A 21932-nucleotide genomic window follows, 5' to 3' on the forward strand; every position below is an offset into this window, starting at 1 on the left:
CTTATGAAGAATAAAACTTGTTTAAATTGTAAAAAAAGGAAAGGTACAAACTGTATGCAGATTATCATTTGTTCTTCAGTTCTTAAATTTAGTAAAGATTTCTTTTTATTTATTATTTCAGAACTTTCAGAATAAATAATGTACCTTTATAATAATCAATTTTAATTCAATACAAACAGAACAAGCATAAATTAATTACACGTAATAAATCTTTTTTTATGTTGGAAAAATAGAAACAAAGATAATTCGAAAACTACCAAAATAAAGGAATAAATAATGAAAGTGGATAAAATGAAGAATGAATAATGCAAGTCATAAACATAAAAATGATAAACATCTCTTTAACAAAAACTATTGTTTCATATTTTTGATGCACTAAATAAATATATTTGTATTTAAATTAATTGTGTTTTGCTTTTCATATTTTTATGATTAAATTTTAGAAATTTTTCATTAGTTTTTATGGTAGGTTAAGTAAAATGTCTCCAAGCTATTTTAACGCACCTAACGAATTTCATGGAGTAGACACCTTAACTGTGTCTACTCTATTGTTAATTGCAATTTGCAATTAAGTTCTGATGCAAAATGATTTTAAACATTTTTGCATCATAGAAGTAAATTCATTTATCGGAGGATCGTCAGCTCCACATAAAAAGCAAATCTTGCCATTTATGTTTTTGATTTGTTTTAGAGCTTTTTTTCCGGAATACTTTTAGATTTTTTTATTAAATTTGTCTTTTATAAAGTTTGGTCATATCTGCGATTGATTTTAAAAGGCCTTGCACGTGTTAAAGCTGGTCGTCTACGGGGCTTAGGAATTTGTTGAAAAACTACTTGACTCAAGGATGTTGCTTGGTTGATTATGGTCTATATATTACAAACTCTGTACAGACTACCTCGGCGTAGTCTGTAAAGAGTTTGTAGTATTCGGAAACGTTTGGTTGAATGACTATAGGTGTTTTCATAATCATTTCAAATTGGCGATGATGAGTTTCAAAAGAACGAACTTCCATTATTGTCAACAAATTTTTTATCAAACCATGTAGTGATAACTGGGCATATCCTAAACACGTTTCAGCGCGCTATGAAACCTTTCAATTCTGTTATTTGTTTTGTTTCCAAGATGCATTATGTTTGATTCACCAAATGACGTAATGTTCTTTTTAAAAGGAACCCAATTTTGTAAAATATAGTCGTGGAAATTATTCGATAAATGTTTAATTTATCAATTTCGTTATCAAAATCATTTGATGTTTTTGAATTGAGCAAAGTTTCAAAGTGGTCCATACAAACTTTTTTATTTTGTACTTTATTTAAACCGCAAACAAATTTATCAGCAGCATTTAAGATATGGAAGTAACAAATATTAATATGAATAATTGGAAAAATTATCTTAATATCGTTAATTTCGGCTAAATCTTAATCGACGATAAAACATTGAACCCCAGTTGAGTTCAGAAAATATTTGAAGATATTTTCTTTTTTTTTTTTTTATAATTCACCTCCCCAAGGCCGAGAAGGCCACTACAGATGAGGAGGCTACTTGTGGTTATAACCCTCTCTCAACTCTTTAACTCCGAAACACGAACCTTGACGAACAAGGCCGCTGCGCGGAGAAACAAGTTGAGAGCATGATGCAACAACATGAGAAGTTGAGAGCATGAGCAACAACACGAGAGCCTTCTTGATGTAATACATTAGATGCAAGAGTCGGATTAGTATGCATTAGAAGCAAGTTATCAATTTCAGCTTGTCGTTCAGGTACTGGTTTGCGATAATCGTGGTATAGGTGATATAACTCAGAAGATACTTTGTGATTACTGTACAATAAATCAACTCTTGTAACAACAAAATTTTTAAAAAGACGATTATACGTTTTTGATATTTTAAACAAACATCCTTTTGCAAAGACAAGTTGAATTTTTCTTTTCTCCTTTCCTCGGGTTTTAAAATCACCAAAGTGTTTACATTGCCAATTAAGTTGCCAATATTTAGTTTCCTCCGGCAACTGACTGTCCATTGCAACCTGTAAAAAAATGATAATTAAATTTAGGGACATTCTATTAAAAACTATAATGTTATACTTCATAATGAAATTGAGCCTTATTTTTGACCCGAAGTAACATAATAAAATAACATAAAAGAAATAATCACAAAGAACTTAATATAAATATCTAAATATATTATAAAGTAACCCTAACTTAACTTGTGCTAAAATATAATAAATATACTAAAACTGTTAAAAACCGCTTTGACATACAAATGAAAAGTTTCTCATAAAAACATCAAAATGTTTTACTTTTGATATAAATTTTTTTTTTCGAATGGTTATTATCTAGGCGCTTTGGTGCAGAACAGCTTCTCCCATAAAACACAATCTTGTGTAGTTTAAACTCTAATGTTATTGGAGGTATATACTCGTTAAATTTAAGTTTATTTTTTGAGTTGTGTGTTTGACTTTAGCGGATGATGTTGGGTATTAGTATGGTCTCCAAAAATGCAGCAATAGCGGGTGCAATGGGTGCTTGACCTCATTTGGCTTTACCTAATAATGTTGGCAACTAGTATGGTCTACAGTGACACTGGAATAACGAGTGCAGTGGGTGCTTTGCACTATTTGCCTTGCAGAGATGCTGGAATCAAGGAATCTCTGTAAGGCAAGATGTCTCGTACTCTAACTCTCAATAAGTAAAATAGGTGCAAATAAAGTTCAAAAGTTGTAAAATATTTTGTGTGTCAATTAAAAAAAAAAAAAAAATTATCTTAATACAAGGTAATTTACTTTAAAAATTTGTTGTAAAACATTTCAGTGACATTATGTATTTATTGACAAATAAAAAGAATTTAGTCAAGCTAAAATAGGAAGGAAAAAAAAAAGATTCTTTTTGGATGGATGTATAGAACATTTATCACCTTTTAATTTTGATGTCCAAAGTTAATTAAAGTATTTTGTAAATTTTAGATAAAAATGTCATTATTTATATTTTGGCAAAAAATGCATTTTGACAATTTTTTCGATGATGAACATAAAGGGATCTATTATTACTATAACCATAATAACGTTGGCTCAGTGCAAAAAGATTTCAACTGACATTTAGCGAAACGTTGTTTTGCAAAAATTTTTTGCAAATATCAAAAAGTTTTTAATTCGCATCGATTTATGCAAGAAAACTCGACTTTTAAATAGTGTTTTTTTCCGTTGCGCAAAAATGTCAGTTAAGTTACAACCTTTTTGTTCGACGACCTCAAAATGGGGTAGTAAAGCGCTTGCCTCCTACTTAAAAGATTTCTGGCCTAAGCTTATCTTATGCCATTGGAAGTAATGAGCTTCATTTGTTTCTCAATGCTATAAGTTAGTTTGACAAAGTTTGGAGATAGAAGTTGAGATATAGTGGCACTAAGAAAAAAATGAATGACCTTGGAGCAGTATACCGATGAAAATACGTTTTTACGTACTTTTTCATTGCTTATATTTTTAGTAATTTTAACATCCGTACTTTTAATAAAATTGTAAAGCTGTTCTTGTATATTACACTTTTATATGTACTTAACACTATTCTCGTTTTACGAATGTAAATAATATTATAGCTTAGAGCGGTAATAACTACTCGGCGCTAATCTATTATCTGTGCCAAATGTTTTAGTATGTCACTATGATAAGACACATTAAAAGAGCTGAAAAAATTATTATAACATAATATTACCCAATAAAATATTTTTGCATTTATTATTTCCCTGCTTTGTTTCACATTTTTTATATATTTTAGTGTTCCTTTCTTTAGGTGCTATTAGTAAGGATCAAATTGCATTAATTTCAAGTTAATCTAGGTTTGGTAAAAGATTGGAACCTAAGTTTGGAAAAGAAATAATAAAAACTGTTAGAATTGCTTGATGAGAGAAAAATCATGTAACATGATGGTTTATCAGTAGTTTCTGACTACCATCCCGCCTTTATTGTATTTATTTTGATGACATTCTTGTGTAAAAAAAAGGTAAAATTAGCTGGAGGGTTCTAATTTGGTTATAAATCAATTTGAAATAAAGTATTATTCTAATTCTATTTTTTTTTAAAAAAAAAAGCAAGAACTTTTATTAAAATTGTGGTAGCGAAAAGAAATCTATGAATAGAACTTTTTACAATGAAAACTTATGAAAACTCACTTAAGCTTTGAACATTTATTTATCACGCATAAATAAAAAAATTTCAATTTTTTTTCCTGAAACATAAATAGTCAACTATTTTATTACTTTGGCCATTATCACATTTGCTACGCCACTAGTTAATAAAATTAAAAATATATTTTTCAATTAATTTAAAAAGGTTTTTTCAATTAACAAAAAAACACTACTAAAGTTTCACTAATTTTTATTAAAAAAGTAGTCAATTTTAAAAAGTTAATAATTTTTTAAAATTATAATACTAAGATTAAATTTGATCATTTATTTTAATATTTTGCTTATTTTAAATTTTAATAGTATGCATTTTTCAAATTGTTGCTTTGCTAAAGAATTATTTTAGCTGGTTGCATATAAACATTATTTTTTTAATAGATTCATATTTACGAACTAATTACAAATATTATTTGAGAAAAAAAGCTAATGAAATTTGAGTTTTGCACGCTCTTTTATATTTTTTCTTAAATGACCGAAGTTACATGGTGACCGAACTTAGGCGATTTTACGGTTTATATAATAGGGTGGAGTGAATTTTAGTTTTTTTTACAATTCGTTTAGCCTGGGTGTGCAAAAGTTGTCTATTCATTTCAGAAATACTCTGGAAAAATATCAATGCTCTAGGAAATTATCTTGAGGTTCCTCAAGACCTTTAAAATTTTATTGGGTCCCTAATATTATGTAAAAAAAAGTTTTTTAAAAGTATGTCATGTTGGGTCTCAAAAGAAGCAAAGTTTTATAAAAATTTCAAAAATAACAATTATTTTAAAAAAAAAATTGTTGTTTTATAGTTTATTGCAGAAAAAATGACCTTTTAAACTAAAAATGAAAAAAGTTTATTTTTTTTAATTATAATTTCAAAAAAATCTGAAGTAATAATTTTTTTATAAAATAATTGTTATTTTTGAAATTTTTATAAAATTTTGCTTCTTTTGAGACCCAACATGACATACTTTTGAAAAAAATTTTTTTACATAATATTAGGGACCCATTAAAATTTTAAAGGTCTTGAGGAACCTCAAGATAATTTTTTAGAGCATTGATATTTTTCCAGAGTATTTCTGAAATAAATAGACAACTTTTGCACACCCAGGCTAAACGAATTGTAAAAAAAAACTAAAATTCACTCTACCCTATTATATAAGTATTTATCTTGAAAGTTAATGAAAAAATTTTCCGATTTTTTTTTTTTTTAATACTATTCATGTTTCTTTGATCGACAGCACTTTTTAATACATACAAATTAGAAATACTTATAAATTTAAAAATAATAATCTTATACGTAAAAATTTCGTATAAACTGTCATTAATTACATCGAATAGCATCCGCCCCCAGAACTAATAATTGCTTCAAAGATGAAAAACAAAGTAACGACTACAAAATGTAAAATTTATTTTTAGAAGTAAAAAGTTTAAATATACATTGTATATTAAATATATTTTTTTTTTACATTATAAAAACTAAAATTGAAAAAAAAAAGTAAATATTAACACACAAACAAACATTATGTACATGTAATCGATTTTTACAAATCAAAGAAATGTAACTGGTGACATTCAGATTTGTTATTTAAAAGAATTTTACAAAGCAAGAAGCAATGCAGCTACATTATTTGTCTGACTGCTTTAAAAAAAATTAAAAAAATATATATGTAAATAGATGTATTAAATTTTAATTGGAACAAAAAAGCAGAGCTATTAAATTTTTATCCTTAGTTAAAAGTTATTATTCTTTTAATTAAAAAAAAAAAGAAAAAAGTAAAAAAAAATTTAAAAAGACAGGTTAAAAGTAAAAATAAGTAATTTTGTGAGATTGCAAAAAACACTTTTAATTTTTGTTATACAGATGTTTAAGTAAAACACTCAAATGTAATGTTAAACAATTACATTATAAAACTGTTTAAAAGCGTTTTACTATGAATTACATATTTAGAAAAAATTTCTAAATACTTTTTTATTTTTATAAATAATTAGAATTTTTTTGTAAAAAGCTGTTTACAAAGATATTGCATTTATCCTAAATGAGCATTTCATGGATCGTTAAAATAAATATAATTGACCATATATTTAATAACAATAATGATAACAATAATAATAATAATAACAATAATAGTTATTAATGTTATTATTATTGTTATTATTGTTATTATTTTTATTACTATTATTATTATTTTTATTATATTTATAAATGTTTTAAAATAAATTTTTTTAATCTTATTAAATAAATAAATTTTTAGATAAAGTTCTATCTTTAAACAATGAAAATTGTTTTGGTAGGAGACATTAATGTTGGAAAATCTTCTTTTTTTGTACGCTTTAAAGAAGGTAAATTTGTAGAAGTACTAAATTCAACAATAGGATTAGACGAGTGTACTAAAGAAATTACAGTAAGAGATAGCAAAACGGTTAAGGTAATTTTTTTAAATCATATTCGTTAAAATGTCTTAAATACTTTACAAGAGGTTTATTAAAAAATAATTATTTTAATAAACTTAATATTTTGTTTTCTACTGTTTTTTAAAATTTATTTTATGATTGACATTTTATATTTAAATTAAAAACAAATCTTTTACTGGATGCACTTTTTACTGGATACTCTTCTTGTTATTACTTTTTTTATTATTCTGCTGGATTTTTATTGTTTTACTAAATTATAAAAAATTTATATAAATAAAAAATCTAATATTTTACCTGAGGTTGACATTTTACCTGAGGTTAACCTGAGGAGGTTAGGTATAAGTATATTAAAATCACTTCACTACCAATTTACAATGTCTAGAAGCCATTATATTGGGTAATTTGAAAACATATTTGTTCTCAAAAAATCACTTATACAACGTAAAAGAACAGCATAAAAATAAGTGTAATATGTAACTTTTTAGAGCAGTGCCCATCATAATATTTGTAGAAAAGAGAAAGAGAAGCAATATTATGACAATGTGATTATGGTTGGGGTTTGGCTGCAAGAGCAGGTCCAACTATGTTTACATTGCAATTTTGTACCTTGTCTAAAAGAGAAAGGGCATCATTAGAAGATATGGCAACAGTATTCCATACAAGGATAGAGATAGAGAATAAAATCCGGTGTAAGAAAATGTTAAGCACGATAAAGAGAAGCAAACTTAGCAGATGTTAATTTTGCAGTCGATTTGATATATGGTTTTCATGAAAGATTGGAAGTAAGAGTTAATCCTAGAAGATGAAGGGCAGATGACTCATTGAGTACATTGCCGTTTATAAATATAGGAAGATATAAGCTATTGCGATAATGATTGGCTGAAAAAAATTGAGTATTATCTGAATTCACCAGCCATTGTGAGCCCCATGGTGTAGCAGAAGTGAGATCTTTTTCAAGCTCAAATGCCCCTCCAAGCAATCAGAGATTGTTGGCTTCTTATCATTACAAGAATAAATGGTAGTATCATCAACGAACAATGCCACCTTAGATGTGAGAATATCTGGAAGATCGTTAATGTAAATTAAAAAGAGTATAGCGCCAAGGAGTAAACCTTGAGGAGCCCCTGAAGTTACAGAATAAGAAGAAAAGTGCTGTCCATTGAGGACAACTTTTATACTACAATTGGAAAGGAAGGACTCAATAATTTTAAAGATATTACCAGATACACCGTAAGAAAAAAGCTTATGGAGAAGACCAGCATGCCAAACTTTATCAAAAGCTTTAGAAATGTCAAGAATAATGGCCTTAACTTCTCCACTTTTATCTAAAGCACGATAAAACCTATTGGTTATTACTGTTAGCAAATCAGCTGTAGAACGAGAAGATCGAAATCCAAATTAATATTGATGATCAGAAATTAAGTTATTCGATTCAAAATGAGAGAACAAGAAAGGATAAAAGCTTCCATAAAGCACTTCTTTTGCCTCTGACATGTGTTTCAGAGTTTAAGAGTTGAGAGTGTTGTAACAACAATTTTGAAAAAAAAGATTTGATCCCTCGGAAATGACATCGATGACAGCGCACTAAACCACTTATCTATGGAAGATATAGGTTTAACAGAAAAATAAACCGATTTATATCTCTCACATGTGCTCTGTGTTTGCCAAAAAGATGCGCATGTTAATTTTTTTGCTCTTAAAGTAATTTTTTGAATGAGTTATTTTTATATCGTTTATTAAAAAATGAAATATTGTAAAAAAAGTAAATATTGAATAAGTATAGAAATAATTAGCGTGGATATATATAGAAATTGTTCAAGACAGCTAGTATATTATACATTATATATATATATATATATATATATATATATATATATATATATATATATATATATATATATATATATATATATATATATATATATATATATATATATATATATATATATATATATATATATATATATATATATATATATATATATATATATATATATATATATATATATATATATATATATATATGGGCAATTCCACAGCGGAAAATGAAAAAGGAGTTAAATTTTATTCTTTTTTTCATCAAGTTTTACTAAATGAGTGTTGATGTAGACACATGAAAGTTTAATAATATACCTTTATTACTAAATTAAATTTATATAAGTCACATTATTACATTTATAGTTTTGAATGACAACATTTAGGTAAAGCACATTTTTATTTTAAATATGTGTAATGTAAGTTAAACTACATGTTGCTGTTAAAAAAAAAGTACTTAATGAAGACTTAGGTCATTATGTAATTCTTATTTGGTAATTTTTTGTTTTAATAAAAAAAAATTGTTTGTAAATTTAGTTGAGGGTGGTTGTCCATAAAGTACTTCACCCTATATTTGGCAATTTTTAACGCCTTCCCTCCTGTCACTAACAATCACATATATCTCTTCCTCTTAAACTGTGTTAGCAGTTTTTACAATAAATATTTTAAAAGATTTAAATGTAAATACTTAGCAGCATTTTAAAAGTTTAACCTAATGAAAATAAGGCTATGAAAATAAAATTTTCGACTAACTAGTTATCTTCTTACTTAAATGACAATAATTATCAATAAAGTTGTTTTACTAAAGTAATTTTTGCTAGTAATTTAATCAGTATTTTAAAATTTTGTCATAATTAAGTAAAGTTGCTCTTGGTCTTGCGGAAAAATTGCTATCGATTTGATAACTTTCATAAATGTTATGAAAAATCACTCAGGAAGAGAGCCACCAGTTTTTTAAAATTTTGTTAATTACTTTTAATAAATGAGTTTAATAATTTGTCAATTCTTTTTTTAACTTTTAATATTAATTCTAACTTTTAATATTAGATTTAAAAAATCCACAATAATAATCGCTCGGTAACGTAAGTGATATAATGTAAGTTAAACACATAGTATTGAAAAAACAAGTTTATTTTCCTTAGGTTTTCTCTGATAAATTTTTATATATTTTTTAAATTGGTATAGAATTCTAAACATCCTGTGAAAATTTACAGTACATACTGCTTTACTGATTAGCAGAAGTCTGACCTAAAAGTGGAAGCAATTTTTTTTACCTGTTTTTTTGTATAATGTAGGTTAAGTGGCATTTTCAGTTATAAGTTCGCCCTCTTTTGGCCAGACTCAAAACTTTTTAGCTTATTTTATTTTTTAGACTAACAGCTTTCATGCAAATTAGCTAAAAATTTAATTACCAGTTAATATAGGCAAATATTTGATAAAGTTGTTGCACGTGTAATATAACTTAAAAATGGAATTACCCATACATATATATATATATATATATACATACATACATACATACATACATACATACATACATACATACATACATACATACATACATACATACAAGGAAAAGTATAGAAAAGGTCTGTGTGGAATAGAGTTACAAAGACCCGTATTTTTTAAGGGTTTAGTCAGCTAGTTTATATGATTATGTCAATCACTCAGATTTATAGTCTAGTAGTGATTATTATTACGCCCATGTTAGTCTTGATACAAATGCACTTTTCTAATTGATTAGTTTAAATTATCAAGTAACAACAAAAATAAATTTATATTGAAACAACTTTTTCCGTTTAAAAATCTAATAATGTCAAATGGTTTGTCTATTACCTGGTTTTACAATCTTTGTATTACCATATTATTACTTTTTTAAACTTTTTTTTCTAAATAAGTGTAATGTAACTAGTTATTTTTGCAGTTTATAAAATAAATTGTTTTTACTAAATAATACATTTTCAAACAAAATTTAAAAAAATAGCATTTAAAATTAAAACAGGCTTTAATGAAACAGACTTTGCTTTTATTAAATATTTTGTTATAAAAACATTCTTGTACACAGCCGCAAGTGAAGTTATCATATGCCACAACAATTTATAGATTTTGGTTGGTTCTTTTGTGTTCATGTGTAATGAATGGTTGGTACACTAGTAATTCCTTATGGACATTATTAATGACTGGTATAATTAATTCTGTACAGTAATAATGATTAGCACTCAAACTATTTTCCTTTAGACATTTCTGCACATATAAGCTAAGCTCTAAACTCAAGAGAGAGATTTTACAAAATAGAACAACAAATAGTTTAAGAATATAAAGGCTATTTAATTTATTGTAATATTTAGTATAAATTGAGTTAAATAAAAGTATATATGCAAAAAGATTGTTCTCTTTCTATAAACTAATGGTAATTAGCATAACAAGATACCAGATGCAAACTTAAAACATTTAAAGCATATATTTTGTAAAGGTGCTATTCTCAAAAACAAAAATAAAAAATAAAATGGAACACTTTTTAGGGCAGAGATAAAATTATTTTGGCCTAGCATTTATAAGTAAATGAAGATTTAGTAAAGACATATGAAATCATTTAGAAATCTTCAAAAACAAACAAAAAAAACAATGATATCAAGAGGAATACCAAATCATTTAAGTTACAGGAACTGATTTATAATAATGACTTATATTCATTTTTGAAAAATTGAAAAGTTATAAAATATCCAATTGCAGAAATTTATAAAGAAACTAAAAATTATTTTTTCTAGATTTGGTATACTGCAAAGAGAACGAAGCAACAGTGGCACCTAATTTTCTAATAATCTTCTGAATTCCAGGAACTTAGTAATGAGTCACTGTATATATTTAGGTGCCTGCATTATCAACAATTAAATGGATAGACGGAGAGATATGCAAGTAGCAAAGAACTTTCTAACTAAAGCAACATAATCAAAAAAAGATCTGTTCATAGGTCTACTAAAAATGAAGCAAATCTATTAAAAGTTTCACATCCACGGCTTTACTATTACAACTACTACTAAGCAGAAGAATATTGAAATTCACACTTTCAACATCTCTGCTACTACTTAATGTAAAATTGACTTGAATAAATTTAAGTTCAATCAAGAAAAAGCAAAAATTTACAAGACAAATATTAAGAAAAACATGAAAAAAGTCACGGGGTAAAGCATAAGTGGCGATGACGTTTGTCTGACGGGATAAACTAGTTATTAGTGCTGATCCTCATCGAAACGCCAGTAATAATAGACGCGACTCTGAGGAGATGTTTATTACTTAATAATGTTTACACATTAGCAATAATGTTTTTTTTTTCATTCTGAGCCCTTTTATTGTTGTATGCATACTTTTTATTTTTGTAATCAATTTTTTTGTTTTTTTGTTTTTTGTTCAGTGACATATTTTTTGTATATTTTCTTTCATATTAGTGTTTATAAAACAATTTATTGTTTGTTATTATTGTTAGTACTGTTTAGGTGCATTGTCTGTCTTATTCATTTTTAAATATTTCTCTATTAATCTTTAATTTTGTCTTGACAACTGTCAAATTATGCTTTGCTCGAAAAACAATTCTCCTTTATTGTAATGTACTTCATTTCTTCCCTAAGGCGTTCACTGCTTGTGTGTGACCATTCGGCGAATTTTATATGCCAAAGTTTTTTAAATAAAAATTTACAAGACAAATATTAAGAAAATATGAAAAAACATTGGAAAACATAAAGGATGGGACAGTGCTTAAGTACATGATAAAAATAAATTTTATTTATTATTAAAATTAAAAAAGGTCTATTTTAACAAGTTTTATTGACTAAAGTTTTTTTTTTTTAATTTTTTATTAAAAAAAATATTAGTCAGTTAATTTGCAAGGCAGGCAGACTGATATTTTTATAACATTACTTTTTTTGTAAGTTATCTTCTTTTAAATGTAAATTTTTTATAAGTTAGTGCCTACAATCTTTTGTAAGTTTTGTAAGTTAGTGCTTAGTGTAAGTTTTGTAAGTTAGTGCTTACAAAAGAGTGTTTAATAATAATACAACAATATTTAATTAAAAAGATTTTATTCTTTGTTCTTTTCGTTAAGAAGCCTTTAAAAGACATATGAAGTAGTTATGCACTACTTTGCAACAATTTAACTGTACGTAATAATAAAGGGCAAACTTGTATTAAATTAACATGCCTGTGATTTTAAAGTGGGACTATAATGTTTTTCAAAACGTTGTAGTTGCATTTTGAGGGATGTTTTCTTTTTTCAAAATGTAAATGCATCATTTTTTCAAACATTACTATCAAATTTTGATTCCTATTTTCTTTTCCTTTCAAAACACCTTTCAAAATCATATTTTCTTAAAAATTTAAAATAAAACCTTTTTTTAAAAAAATCTTTTTAAAAAAACCATTTTAAAATTTGCGAATGTTTATGCGATTCATTACTAAATGCATAACTATAAATAATTAATTTTTAACTTTTTTTATTACTTTTTTAAGTAGTCCTTATTTTAATTCAATTTTTTTCCTCTGCAATTAAGAAAAGCTGCTAAAAAAAGTTTGGAAATATTGGAATAATTATAATTATAGCGATATTTATATATATTTATACATTCCTCTAGATTAATCTTTGGGACACTGCCGGACTAGAAGTAGCAGGATATATGACAAGTAACTATTACCGATTTAGCAAAGGTGTTGTTTTGATGTATGACGTAAAAGACCGAGATACTCTTAACTGTTTAAATTCGTGGATAGACGATTCAAAACCTTATATTCCCGACCAGGCTCCCTTTTTTTTACTTGGCAATAAAATTGATAGTTTTGCGACTGAAATTGAAATAACAAAACAAGATGCTGTCAATTTTGCAAAAAACAATAAAATACCTGAAGATCAGGTTTTTGAAATATCTGTTAAATCAGGTAAAGGCTTTAAAAATTTTATAGATTCTGTCGCAAATATACTTAGTCGTGATGATAATCATGTTGTTGATAATGCGATTAATCTTAGGGTTGAAAATCAGAATAATCAGAATAAATTATTTGGCTGTTGTTAATTTTTTTATTTTTACCTAATTTTTACAAATATTTTATACTTTTTGTTCTTATTAGAGTTACTTTTGTATTTAATATCATTGAAATATTTCTCATAAATGATTTTCTATTTTTATTATAATTGAGTTTTTTTTTTATCATCATTGATTTTATTTTGTTAAATAATATGTTTTCAGACATTTTTTAAACTTTAGAAATCGTTTTTTTAGGTAATTTGATATGAATAATTTAAAAAATTAGATTTTTGTTTTGTTTTTCTTTTTTTTTCTTTTTTTTTCTTTTTTTTTAATCTTAATTATACATGAGATCATCCCACAAAAAAGGTTTTTTGTTTTGGCGCAATTTTGTGTGTAATTCTTAATTAAAATAAAAACCCTTTCGAAAATTTTTTACATTAGACTACACACTTTGTGTTTTAATATTAAATATGAAAATTTCTTGATTCAATAGCGTGATTTACGTGTTTCGAAAATAGATTTTTTTTCCGTTAGTGTAACGCATTGAAGTGTATTCTGACTTAAAAACAATATGGTGACACCAGAGCGGTACGCTTCTACTAAATGTTGTTAGGGTAAACTGACCAATTTCTGGCCATTTTGCTTTTAGTATTTAAAAAATAAATTTGCATCCCGTAATATTCACAAACAAATTTAAGTTTAAATAAATTACTTAACGAGGAATGCAATTATACAAATTTTTCAAAAAAATTAACATGTGTTTAAGTATCAATATTTTAGATGCTAGCTGAAAGACCTATTTCTGGCCATTTGAATATAACTCTGATTGTGTATAGAAATTAACAAATTAAAAGAATTATTGATATTATACAGTTTTAACAATATTATTTCGAGCGATTTACAAACTTTTAAGAATTTTAATGTAATCATAAAAACTTTGAAAATACCAAACATTGAGTTTACGGAGACAAAAAGTTTATTAAATGTTTCAGGTATGTTTCTGAAGCATCGGGAAGTCTTCGTATATTTTAAACTAAATATTTTTAAAAATTACTAAGCTTAATTTATTATTTTCTTATTTTATAACAGATCCTACTCTTCATTAAAGATTTTAGTGCTTTTGAAATTCGACCAGAAATAGGTCAGTTTACTTTAAGTAACTTTTCTGTTTGTCAGTTTTAGTTTAAAAAACAAGATATTTCCGTAAAATATCTGGTCTTCAAGATAAACATTTAGAAAAGACTCTAAAGATCTTACTGTGGACTTAAAGCATTCTTTGAAAATTTATTTGAAAAGCAATATTCCAATCATTATTTTATGTCATATAATTGCGGTATATACTATAGAATCCTAATTTTAGCTTTAATTTCCAGGTCTGTGAAACATGGCTTTAATTTTTGGCCAAAATTCTTTCTGCGCAAATTGTTCGCGCGACTACTAAAACTAAGGTTCATGGCTTAATTGGTCAAAAGTTGAATGTGTTAATATGTTGAAATATAAGTTATATTTTTTGTTCATGAAAGAAAATATGCATTTTTACATATTCTTCGTATTATTTTAAAAAGTCTACATAAAGATGCTCAACAAACCACTATGTTACCTCTTCTATACACACAATTTTACAACAAACCACTATGTTACCTCTTATACACACACAATTTTACAATTGAAATTGATACTTGAAATAATATCATTCTTTTTTTTTCTTTTAAAAATGTCCTATCTTATTTTTTCTTTTAAAAATGTCCCATTTTTGTTTTTCAAAAAGTCTTAAAACTTAAAACAATGAATTAAATTAAAAATCTCTAACTAAATATGAACCTAACACACCAAGGACCATTTGTGGATTTTTTTTTATAAATGTAGTGAAAGATAAGTATGAGTTGATGTTTCAATGTGACTTTTTGACTAATTTTTAGAAAATTGGCAGCCAATTTTGGCAGTCAAAAAAAAATTTTATTATTTAATTAAAAAAAAAAAAAAGTTTTTTTAAGACTTTATCTTGTATGTTAAAATGTAAATGTTGTTAAAATTTTTATCAATTTGTCACTTGACATTAAAAGATTTTTTTTTTAATTTTATAGTTAATAAAAAATATTTGGTAAAAATAATATGGTATAAATAGTATATATATAAAACAGTATGAAAAAAATGTTTACAAAAATCTTAACTTGCAACGTGTAACTGGCTACACATCAGTGTTGTCCATGTTTAACCGAGAAATTCCATCAGATCATTTTATAAAGTATGTTTACGTTTATTCTACATTATTGTGTTATTAGGATATTTAAACACTAAATTTTAATTTTTATTTTATTTGGCTGAGGTAAGCTAGGCGGTTAAACAAGCTATGCAAATTACAGTGTGTGTAGATTTAGGAAATAGAATTTACAAATTGAATGAAAATAGAACTTGTATGATAAATTGATAGGACAGTAGTAATTTTTTATTTTTGTTTTTTAGATATTGGCAGGCTGTACTTGGTGACTTACCTTTCTGCAACGAAATTAAAAGAACCTTCAACTACAAGCCAATTTAAAACAATTTTCATAGCAGCATTTTTTTAGAAGAATTTTCCCTTTATTTTATTTACTCACTAGATTACTTATATTTCATAATTTATTTAAATTATTTTCGGAGATTTTTGTTTAATTGTTTTCGGAGATTTTGTTTAATGGTGTTTTACAAAATTTTAAGTTTAAAAAATTGTTTTGCATTTAGATTTTTAGTTTTTTAATAATTAATTTTTATTCAAAAGTATAATTATAATTGGAGTGTCCAATTTTTATAATGATCCATACGCTTTGTTTTCTTATAAATCGAATTCAAGTTTAGCGCGAAATGTCTGTACCGATAGAAACCACTCGCAAAAACTTTTGATATTGATTGGTCTATTCAATTTTAATTGTTATTTTCACGTGGTTTCCACTTTCTATGACTGTAAGTGAAAACACACGCAAACCAAAACAAATACACGAAAACACACGCAAACGCAAAACAAAGCACGAAAAATCGGGAGATTTTTCAGCAATAATTATCGCCGAGAAATCTCAATTCTTAAGTGCTATTTTTTAGTGAGGACTTTGATTGATGCTGGAATTATTTTTAAGTGAAGACTTCATTCTAGAAACTTCATTGTAGAAACATCTGGACAACTCTAGCTGTTTAGGAATATTATAGGAGGAAGCTCGGCATTGAAAGCAAATCGAGAATTTTCACGCCATTTTCCAAATATCATTGTTCCAATCACAGAAGCAAAGTTTTGGAATAACAGCGATTTCCATTCCGTTCTAGACCTAAATGATTAGGAAAACACACTTTCAACCCAGGAACAGAACAAGCCCGTCTTTTTCTCTCTTTTTATATATGACACACAGAGAGAGTATAATATTTAGAGACAGCTATACATAGTAAAACATTGTTAAACAGTAGACCTCAAAAGGTTAATTATTTTTTATAATTTATAAGTATACATTTTCAACGACAATTATTTGCATTAGTCTCTTGTAGCCCAGTGATACGACTGACATGCGTATACTTTTTAAATGCATCGGTTAATAGCCAGCATTTTATATTAACCACGAAATTTTAAATTAATTATTTTAACCAAGGAGTTGTAGTAGAGTAGCTGGAGAGAGAACGAAACCAAATATCCTTTAAAATTGTAGTACAGTCTTAGTAGTATAGTTTTTCCAGCAGCAAGTCAAAATGGCGCCTTTGCGTTGAAAACAGAAAATTTAGTTTATAACCTTTAAAAGCTGTGGTGTTTTTGCGCCGGAACGCACCGGTGCTTTTATGCTATTCCGGAACGCGTTCCGTTACTTTATACGAAAATATTATTTAAAAATTTTTTATATGCTATAAAATAAATTTTCATTATTATAAACTACGTTAAGTTTCTAACTGCTATTTTTAAGTTTTTCATTCAACTTATTTAAGTTTTCCAATCAACTCAAAAAACTTATTTTTATAAAATATTAAGGGTGGGGTGGGTGGTTGTATGCCTACAAAATTTTTGTTGACCAAAAAAAAAATTTCTAATTTTTTGAAATTCTGACTGGTCTAAAATGTCTACGTTTGCGGACTGACTTGCCTAAAAGGGTCGAATTTGCCGACAAAATAAATAAAAAATTTATTGATGATGGGGTGTCTCACCCCATCATCAATAAATTTATTGATGATGAGGTGTCTTTTCAATAGGGTTCAAGTCGGGTGAACAAGATGCCTATCCAAAACATGTATATTTATTTTCTTGAACCCCTGTTTTACACTTCGTGCCGTGTGAATCGCCGCATTATCTCGTTAGAAAATCCAATTCTCAGTAGGTAAACCTTCATTAAACTTGATTAAAACATCCTCTAAAAGATCTTCGTAATTTACTGCATTCCTTTTTGTTTTAATAAAACTTATTGGAAATTAGCCGTGGAAACAAAGTGCAGCCCGCACCATAACTGTCATTCCTCATAAGTTACGACTCATAGCAATACTATCTTTTTTTCAAATCATGTCTATAATACTTAAAATCATCAGACCCATCGAAGTTAAACTTTCATCAGAAAAAAACAACATTTTATTATTCTGCGTCCCATGTCATGTGGTCCAAGGCAAACTCAAATCTTTCACTTTTATGTTTTTTAGTCAATGGTGGTTTGTGATCATTTTTTTCCACTTGAACCGTCCTCATTATATATATATATCTATATATATATATATATATATATATATATATATATATATATATATATATATATATATATATATATATATATATATATACAGTGGCGAGGAAAATAATAGGTGTGAATAATAAATTTCACTTAAACTGACATTTTACAGTATATTTTATAAAGTGACATCTAGGAACTGATTGCTACATAAACTATGCTTATTTTATTATAACAGAGAGCAGTATATTTCCAATTTCTTACAAATTTATGAGGGGAATACCCTATTTATATATTTAACCTACAACTTTAGTGGAGCAAAATAATAGGTGTGTGTTTATTTTAACCTGTTTGCTGTAGTATTAAAAACATTTTATTATTTTTATTTGTTGTTGATATAAAGTTTAGGTCAGTATTTATGCAACTTATATAAAATAATAACATATCATATTTGTATTGAATTAGAATAAGATATAAAATAAGACGAGAAAAACACTGCACAGCGATAGAAAGAAAACTTATTAGAAATTTAAGAAAACAAGGAAAAACTTACAAGGAAATTTCAGTTACGATGGGATGTTCTCAAAATAAAGTTACAAATGCCTTAAAACCAGAAAAATCACGTGAGAATAGAGGAAGACCACGCAAAACGTGTCAGCGTACGGATGATCACATTACAATTATTTCAAAAAAAGACCCGTTCAACCCAGCAACAAAAATTTTAAATGAAATTAATGAAAATATTAGTGTTTGGACAGTTAGAAGAAGGCTTTTAGAAAGTAAGTTGCCAGCTCGAACTCCGAGGAAAGTACCATTACTTGGTAGAAAGCACATTATGAAAAGAAAAATTTTTGCAAAAAATCATATCGCTTGGCGGGGACCAGATATGACCAAAAAATGGCGTAATATTTGTGGAGTGATGAAACTAAGATTAATTTATTTAATTCTGATTGAAAGCAGTATGTAAGAAGACCATCAAAGCAAGAACTTTCACCTCGCTTCACTGCGAAAACAGTGAAACACGGCGGAGGAAATATAATGGTGTGGGTTTGCTTTTCCTGGTACGGTGTGGGGCCACTTTTTTGGATCAAAGATATTATGACCCAATATACATACGCAGACATACTAAATAATGTCATGTTGCCATTTGCCGAAGAAAATATGCCGATAATTTGGCATTTCCAACTGGACTGCGACCCAAAACATACATCCAAAGCTGCGAAAGAGTGGTTTACGACCAATAATGTAAAAGTTTTAGAATGGCCACCTCAGTCACCGGATCTAAATCCTATTGAAAATTTATGGTGGCAGTTAAAACTTAAAATTTCTGGACAAAATCCAAAAAATAGAAATGAACTGTGGATGATGCTCCAGGAGGCTTGGTACAGCATTCCTGTAGAAGTTTGCAGAAAACTAGTGGATTCAATGCCGTCAAGATGCACGGAAGTATTAAAAAATAAAGGGTATGCAACAAAATATTAATAATTTGCAACCCTATTGACTTCCATCTTCATTTTTTATTTTACACCTATTACTTTTCTCGGTGTGGAATTTTTTTTTTTTAAATTAAAGTATATTATATATATTTAATAACTTAATTTTTATTAATTTCTGTTTATTTATGTAATAAAATAAAAGTTCTAATAAAAATTCAAATTTTTATTTAATTTGTTTCAAAGATTTTTTCTTTGAAACAAATTAAATAAAAAGTATTTGTTATTTTGCTCGCCACTGTATATATATATATATATATATATATATATATATATATATATATATATATATATATATATATATATATATATATATATATATATATATATATATTTGAGTGTCCAAAAAATTTTTTTTTTGAACTCAATATTGTGCATTATGTCAATCCTCTAAATTTGGTCCCAACAGACTACCATAAACATATATGGGCTCAAAGTCACTGCTTAGTTTAAGGTGTTTTAGAAAAAAATTGTATATAAATTTTAATGTTTTTTTTTGTTGCATTTATTGATTAAAACTCCGGTAGTATTAACTTTTTAATAAAATAATCAAATTAACTTAAGGTTAATCACCCAATGCATTAATTCTGACTGCTATACTTAGAGCAATTTTTAAAAAATTCATATTTATTTTATTTTTTATTATAGTTGCATTGTTTTGAAATGTTTTTTAAAATGAAATAATAAGGAATACAAAAAAGCTTAGATGGGGCAGAAATTATTAAATTTTTGTTGGAGTAAAGATATTTCAAAAATAAAAATATAGTCACTAAGTGCTTTTTTTGCCTAAGCACTATTCAAGTTTTGTTTAGTGACAAAATTAGACACATTCCGCGGCTTGTCTAAAACCACTATCGTCGTATCTTGGAGCCTGTCTTCGGAATGGGTCCTGCCAATGAAATCCTGCACAAATTTGATATGTCGTTCAGCTCTGTCATTAAAAACTACTAATTGACCTACAAGTGACAAAAATGTCTTGAATTATCTATTATTGAGATTTTTCTCCAAATTCGACATTCCTTCTACTTTCCAAAAGAGAATTGCATCATTGGTTATACCCAGATGAAGAAAAAAGAGATAGGATTTCTAAGAAGCAAAGTCTGATAACTTTGAGAGGGGACAGACCTGTATAAAAGGTTCTGGTTGTTCTTTGTCAAAACTGTTCATCTCTGGAACATAATAATTTAACAATTCCGCAAAAATATCCATCGTTTTCTTCTTCTCTAAGCGCTAGTCATCTAAAGCAAAGTTAGCACACTGTGGTGTAAAGTACCAAGTGTATCTGAGAATACAAAGATAAGGGCTTTTCAAATCTTTCCATACTTGTTGGGGTAAAGTGGATCTATCATGATCTGTGATGAAATCTTTAATACTTTAAGATCATTGGATGGAACCTAAGTTAACACAGGGATCTTCAGCAAGAATAAACAGTGAAACATATCACTATATAAACTTTTGCATCCTGTAATATCTTAATCTCATTAATACTAAGTTGCTTGTTATAATTCTTGGTTATTTGGATTGCTAACAGGTACAATGAATCAGCCATAAATCTTGCTTTGTGATGTGCCCCAGGTTGTAGAAACCTGAAGTTCGACAAATCTACTCCAAGGTAAAAAGCTACCAGTTGATATAAATACTTGTAATCACCTCTATCAAAAATATCTATTTTAAGAGCGGTTGTACAGAACTGCATTGTTTTATTTGCAAGATTGTAAATAAAGGTTCCAAGAGCAAATTCAGGTCCGTTCCAATCAAATTTTTCAATGTTGGCCAGTGTATTCACACCTTTTTCAATCTTAGGCCAAAGATCTTGATGTTTTTTGTATAAGGATTAACTAGGTCTCTTTGTTTCTCCCTGTAGTTTCTGTTTATTAATGTTCGCAACTAGAGCAAAAGTCTAGTCACTATTTGGAACACATCAGGCCGCCAAATCCTAAGTGAAAATGTAATTATAAAAAGGACAAAAGTCCAGTCCAGTTAGAAAGCTTATAATTTAGTAGTAAGAATGGTCTTGACTGATTTCCGTATGTTTTAAACGATAAGGGTTTTCCTTGTATAACTTTGCATCTAAACCCTAAAAGAACCCAGTTACTTTTTGGAACACATATAGCCGTACAAGCCTCAGTGAAAAAGAAGTTATAATTTTATTGGAGTTAGTGTTGGTTAAATAATTATCAAAAAGTTGGACAAGTGTCCAGTATAGAAGCAGTTAGTGAAGAGGATGAAATTCTAGTCACTGATCATATTTATCTCGTATCCCTTATAAAATTATACCATTTTAGCGGAGATATTCAATTTATACATATCTATCGTTTAAATCTAATTTTTGTTTATACTGTTTTATTGAAAATATTCTCTTATTAGTTTACTAA

At 27.0% G+C, this 21932-nt stretch overlaps 1 protein-coding gene across 1 annotated transcript; it reads left to right on the top strand.

The window, feature by feature from the left end:
• The first annotated feature begins 5400 nt into the window (after window positions 1–5400).
• On the top strand, window positions 5401–13564 carry LOC136091413 (ras-related protein RabC-like). Its single transcript, XM_065818961.1, has 3 exons — window positions 5401–5557; window positions 6411–6584; window positions 13011–13564. The coding sequence occupies exons 2-3, from the start codon at window positions 6432–6434 to the stop codon at window positions 13443–13445; spliced, it is 588 nt and encodes a 195-aa protein (XP_065675033.1). The 5' UTR covers window positions 5401–5557; window positions 6411–6431; the 3' UTR covers window positions 13446–13564.
• The last annotated feature ends 8368 nt before the right edge of the window (window positions 13565–21932 follow it).

Source organism: Hydra vulgaris, chromosome 15 (genome assembly GCF_038396675.1).
Source record: "Hydra vulgaris chromosome 15, alternate assembly HydraT2T_AEP".
NCBI lineage: Eukaryota > Metazoa > Cnidaria > Hydrozoa > Anthoathecata > Hydridae > Hydra > Hydra vulgaris.

What these genes read in the sequence shown, in the direction of transcription:
- LOC136091413 (XM_065818961.1), top strand. Translation starts at nt 6,432, where the DNA reads ATGAAAATTGTTTTGGTAGGAGACATTAATGTTGGAAAATCTTCTTTT. An exon ending in GAGATAGCAAAACGGTTAAG is followed by an intron (nt 6,585 to 13,010) that starts GTAATTTTTTTA and finishes ACATTCCTCTAG; the next exon opens with ATTAATCTTTGGGACACTGC.